The following is a 6288-nucleotide window of genomic DNA, read 5'->3' as shown; positions in this document are numbered from 1 at the left end:
TTAATTTTTCTTTTCGAAGCCTTTCACCGAAGTTAGAATTGGCAAAAATACTCCCATCGCTATTTTTTCCGTATATCCTCCGACATCAACCATAATAAACCTGCATTCAGCGTCAACAACTGCCATGAGCACCAAGCTACACATTTTTTTATAGTTGAAGTATAAGGTGCCACTATGATATGGCTTATTTATGATGACATGTTTACCGTCAATAGACCCAACACAATTTGGAAAGTTCCATCTAGTTCTAAACCCTTCTTCAATTTTCTGCCATTGTTCTTGGTTGGGTGGACTCATGTAAATTGGTGAAAGATTCTTCCAAATTGCTTCACAGGTTTTGTATACTATTCTTCGTACAGATTTTTCTCCTACTCTATAGCTGAATGCAATTGTGCCAAATGTATCTCCAGTAGCCAAAAATCTAAAAACCATGACCAATATTAGTATAAAAATAATAACTATTGTGTTTTATTAGAAAATAATATAGGTAATCTGGTAATCTGGTTCTTAAAAAATGTGTTTTATGATAGTTTTAGGAACTCTTCAATTATAAATTAACACAAAACACCTTCTATTATAATTGTTAATTTTTTTGGTGAATCATGCAAAAATAAGTGGAAATCACTAAGAGAAAGCTATAGAAAAGCAATGAACGCCAGAAAAACAAAAAGTGGATAATCAGCAAAAAAAATAAAACCCTGGCGTCTTGAAAGCCAGATGCAGTTTGTTAAGTCATATCTATTTTCACAAAGTGAAGAAGAAATGAGTAATTTTCCTGGACTTAGTCAATCAATTCCAACAACTGCAAGTAAAGATTTAAGTTCTAGAAATAATGAATTATTCGAAATAGATGAAAATGAAGAACAACTGAATAATCAACAATCAGATGAACTTGAAGATAGTGAAATCATTAACAACGAATTGGTGAATAACCAAAACAACAAATCTTCATATTTAGTTGGCAAAAAAAATATTAGTGAAAAAAAAAAATCAGTACTAACTAGAAATCCTGGAACAGCAGTAGAAATGCTACATCAGTATATGAATATGAAAATTTCAGCTTCTTCTAATCCTCAAACATCCGGAGACCAACTAACAAAATACTTTCAAAGTATAGAAGAGACTGTCCGCACTTTTCCGTCGTTCATACAAATAAGATTAAAATCACAAATTTCCCAATTAGTACATAATGCCGAAATGGAAGCTGTAAATACATCAACGCTAACCAATCCTTCTCCAACATTTGTATCCGTTCAACAGTCCAACACTATTCAACAACATCCCAACCCTGTGCACCAACCATGCAACATCTTATCTGCCAGTTTACCTTTTCAGTCACAGCCAGAGATTTATCCCACGTATACTGACCTTTCTTAATAACCAAATATAAAATATCTAAAAAACTCAATATACTTATTTTTTTTTTATAATATATTGTTAATTATGTAAGCCAAGGTAGGCTATATAAGTCAAGCATATAAACCAATGTAGGTTTATAAATTTATTTATATTAATATTATTTATAAAATACTGAGAGGATCAATAACTAAGATAGGTTACCTATTATTAATTGAAATTAATGAGACTGCTTATCATTATAAAGTTACTATATATATAAGTTTTTTTTTTATATTAAATAAGCATTAAATTATATTCTAATTTTAATAATTTTTGAGTGTTGTTGTTAATGTTATAATATCAAATGATATATAATTATATTATTAATATAATTAAATTTGTTTTATATGTATTATGTACTTTAAACATATAGAAAGTCTTTCCTCCAATGTAGGTTTATAAATTTGTTTATATTAATATTATTTATAAAATACTGAGAGGATCAATAACTAAGATAGGTTACCTATTATTAATTGAAATTAATGAGACTGCTTATCATTATAAAAGTTACTATATATATAAGTTTTTTTTTATATTAAATAAGCATTTAATTATATTCTAATTTTTAATAATTTTTTGAGTGTTTGTTGTTAATGTTATAATATCAAATGTTATATAATTATATTACCTATTAATATAATTAAATTTGTTTTATATGTATTATGTACCTTAAACATATAGAAAGTCTTTCCTCAGCAGGTATTGCCTTTCGAAATGTTGTATCCTTCTTTTCAATGTCATTCTTGATAAAATTAAGAAGTCTATAAAATTTCTCAGGTGACATTCTAAAATATTTCAAAAATTTTTTTTGGTCTTTCAAAAGATCTGGAAATAGATGGTGATGTTCGCCAAATCTATTTCTTTTTGTGTTAATTTCGTGCACCCACATGTTGTGTTTTCGCTTATATTGTTCTTTTTCTTCTTCTTCTGCTTCAACAATTGTAGCCAAAAACAACATTTCTTCATCAGAATCACTCATATTACAAATGTTTATAATACCTACTATTTTAATTAATTAATGTTATATAGATAATAATATATAATAATTATAATTATGTTCTATAACTATAATTATATTCTATAATAGTTAGGAATCGAAGACTGCACATGAAAAATATTCTTTTAGCTACTACAACTAACTAACTGAGCTTTGACATTTAGAAAATAAGTATACTGATAAAAGTTGATAGAACTTTGACAGTGAGGCAAAACCTGTTAAAATATTTCGAGTATCGTGTTAAAAACCAGGAAAATATGTTTGGGGGTAACACTGTTTTATTACCCGGTTCTAACCCGTTTTGACACATAAAACTTATTATACATGTACCGATATCGCGACGCAGTGGACGAACGTTACTCCACCGCACCGCGCCGACCGACCGACTTAGTGGACGCTCAGCTTAAACCGAATGACGTCAAAGCGGTTACTAGGTAGGTACACGCAACGCTTCATTGAAAACTAGAACGTTTGTGAAAACATTTTGTCCACGTAGTACCACGATATTATTATTATTATTTAATATCATCGATTTGTAATTTGTTGAATGGAATACATCGAATATTATTATTATTATTATAAAACAAGACGGGTGTCGTATATTACATTTGCAATAATAGTAAAGTTAATAGTGTTAATACCATAGACATGGTTAATATAGAAATATAGATACATCGTACATAAGTAGATACATGTACCGGATGGTCCGGATGTCGGTTATGATCTATTTAACACAAGACATTATTTCAATCATTATAAATGTTTTTGAAAACGTTTGTTTTAAAATAAAATTCTGTTTTACTATTTTTTATCGTTACCATTATTTTACATTATTCAATGATAACATACATTTTTCTTTCCGTATTCCACAGTAAAATAAAATTTGGAGTACTTTGATGCATAAATATCGAGGAGTTTATGATTTGCATAGTTTATAAGTATTTAAAGTTTTGTTGAACGGAGTGATGTGTTAGGATGTGATGAACCACAAAAAAGGTCCACTACTCTACTAATCCATGTTTTAAATACATGTAGTTAAGTAGTTTAACTACTTGTCTACAATTTGAGTTTTTTATTTAGATCGAAATACTTCGAATTGAGAATAATATTTAAACTTAGGTCCATACCGGAATATGAAATAGAAAATGTATGTTGACATTTAAAAGAGTAAAAACTTAAAAAATGGTTTGTTTCCAAACATTTAGTTAGCAAATTACATTACCTATGCAAATGAAGTATTTTGAAAAACATTGATATTTTCTGAAGCATTGAGTACCTATCATTCATAAAATGGATCACTCTGTATTCGTATGTGTAGTAACTATTAAGTATACGTACTGTATACTAGTAGGTATACCGGATACCTATTCGTTATTACCTACCTACATAATACATGTAAATTATAAATATTTACCTAACACTATTTATTTATTTATTTATATAAACGGGTAAGAACCCTTTAAAACAATTTGATAATAGTACAGCGTAAATATAAATTACAATGATGAACTTCAGCCTGGAAAGTAAATGTTTCTGCTTGTTTTTTCAGCTTTCCTAACTGTGCAGCATTTCATCCAACAAATTGTATTCGCTTTTCTGCAACTATAGTATACTCTCATCTGAAATAATATTTTTTTTTTTGAATAAAATACTTTATAAAGTTTACATTTTAATTATTACTGTTTTTTTTTTTTTTTTTTAACTATTAGGCCATCTGTTAAATACAGTGAAAAGACCTCCCAACAGAGATGCTTTGTCATGAAATATTTTATTTTAATTTTAATAATAATAATAGTTACTTTAGCTAATGATAATCTACATTTTTTTCCCCTATTAAATATCTTAACAATTAATCACAATATAAAGCAAATGTGTCATCTATAACATTATCTACCCACCTATTTGCAGATAAAAAATATCAGTTGTTTTTAACTATATCTCATCATTTGAAAAACAAGCCAGAAGATGTTAAATCAAGAGACAAATCCAATTTCAAAGTAGGTAGGTTTATTATTTATTTCATTTTTTACAAAAAAAACTAATTAATAAACTAATAAACTCTAAGTAAGGGAGATAGATTCTAACTATATACTTTTATATTATACAATTTTATATGTATGTGAATATCTCAGATTTTAATACTTTATAATTTTTTTTTGTCCACAATTTAATCTCCATGCTGCAGCTGGTTTAAAATTAAATTTTTTGTTAAAATTTAATTAATCACACTTGCGTATGAAATTTGTTTATATCTAAATATTATCTTAAGATAATGTTGAATAATTATTGAGACTAATGGTTTATTAACCAAGTATACTGAAAAAGGGAGGAAATGCGTGTAATTGCATTTTAATGTACCGTCAGTTAAATTATAAGAATGAAAATTGTATATGAATAAAATATTTGAATCAATATATTCATAGATTTTTTTAGTCATATTTAATTTTGTATAGTTTGATTAAGTTTTATCTTTTGAACGTACCTATCGATCAAATAATTTTTTCATTAATGACAAGTTATTGAAATCATTCCTTGTAAAAAATAACATTTTGAGAATATTCTAAATTAACTTTTACTAATTTAGAAACCTTTTCACTAACTCTTTATTTAAATACCTACAGTACACACTTCAACACAAAACATAAATATTGAATTGTAATACATTTTACCAGTAACTGCTCCTTTTTTGCTGACACCTTCAACGGTTGCGTCGATTATTATTTCTATTTCACGTTCTAGGTCTTTAGTTATACATTGTTCTAAAGGTAACAGAAAATTTTGTGATAAATAATCAAAAGTTCATCGTCTAAGAGTTAACCAACAAAAAAAAAAAATGTCCACAGCAAACTTACTATATAGTTAGGTATTGGCGAAAACATCAGGCCAAAATCACATATCCAATATCAGATACTCGAGTTCCAACATGTCAACGCTACTTTTTGGTCAACGAAACGAAATCCGACATCTGATAGTCACAATAACACCACGAAAGAAACTGTGAAAAGCAGTATCGGTATACCTAAGCAAATACAAATTAAAATATTAAATAGTAAATACTAAATAGTAAATTTAAAGTAAGAGACAACAGTGAACTAAGTGGTGGGTAAACCTGGTAAAAACCATCGTAGACCTATAAAAAAAAAGGTAGGTCTATGGTCAATCGTAACAATATGGAGAAATAATAATAATAATAAACGTAATAATGAGACTTGTCTCCGAATTTTCGTCTAATCTTTGATTCGTAAAATATGTAAAATAGGAGTGCAAAATTATTGTATTAAGAAAACTTAGGATTTTTCAAGTGCGTGAGCCCCGCACCCATACGAGGAATTCGGTATACTACCAAAAAGTCCGAGGTAAAAAAGTCCTAGGAAAAAAAGTCCGAGTAAAAAAGTCCGTGGTTAAAAAGTCCGAGGTATAAAAAGTCCGTGGTTAAAAAGTCCGAGGTATAAAAAGTCAACGGTGGAAAAGTCCGAAATATAAAAAGTCCATGGTGAAAAAGTTCGGTACATATAATTAGGTATAAGGAAACATACCATGTGATGCACAATCAAACTTCCAATTAGTATAAATATAAATCCTAATCGTGACTTGCCCGGAGAAAAATGCCACCCAGCGACGCGTTAGACCGCTCAGCCACCTCGTCCCCCACAAAATTAATAAATAATCTCGTATGTACCAATAACTACTTTTTTGGACTTTGAACACGGCTTGACTTTTAGTTGCATGTAATAAATCAACAACTGGTGAACGAATTGTATTGTTTTCAACAGATGACAGCTTAAAAATGTTGACAGAGGCCAAAACGTGGTATTGCGATGGTAATTTTAACCTTAGTCTTAAATATTTTTTACAACTTTATGTTATAAGAGTTCAAAAAAATGATTCGTATA

At 28.4% G+C, this 6288-nt stretch overlaps 1 protein-coding gene and 1 long non-coding RNA gene across 2 annotated transcripts; both read right to left on the bottom strand.

Moving 5' to 3' along the window:
• On the bottom strand, positions 1-432 carry LOC103309795 (protein ALP1-like). Its single transcript, XM_029486436.1, has one exon. It carries the CDS (start codon positions 430-432, stop codon positions 1-3), a length of 432 nt encoding a protein of 143 aa, XP_029342296.1.
• Positions 433-3891: 3459 nt separating this feature from the next.
• On the bottom strand, positions 3892-5532 carry LOC107884073. The gene is made up of 3 exons (XR_001679691.2): positions 5248-5532; positions 5065-5154; positions 3892-4014 (listed from the first exon to the last, which is right to left on the bottom strand). It is a non-coding gene; the product is annotated as an uncharacterized LOC107884073 (long non-coding RNA).
• Positions 5533-6288: the final 756 nt, after the last annotated feature.

The sequence above is a fragment of the Acyrthosiphon pisum genome, chromosome A1, assembly GCF_005508785.2.
Source record: "Acyrthosiphon pisum isolate AL4f chromosome A1, pea_aphid_22Mar2018_4r6ur, whole genome shotgun sequence".
Classification (NCBI taxonomy): Eukaryota; Metazoa; Arthropoda; class Insecta; order Hemiptera; family Aphididae; genus Acyrthosiphon; species Acyrthosiphon pisum.
The sequence above is the reverse complement of the archived record's forward strand: the minus strand, read 5'-3'. Positions and strand labels throughout refer to the sequence as shown.

Excerpts from the sequence above, each read along its gene's own strand:
- LOC103309795 (XM_029486436.1), bottom strand. The coding sequence starts at position 432 with ATGGTTTTTAGATTTTTGGCTACTGGAGATACATTTGGCACAATTGCA.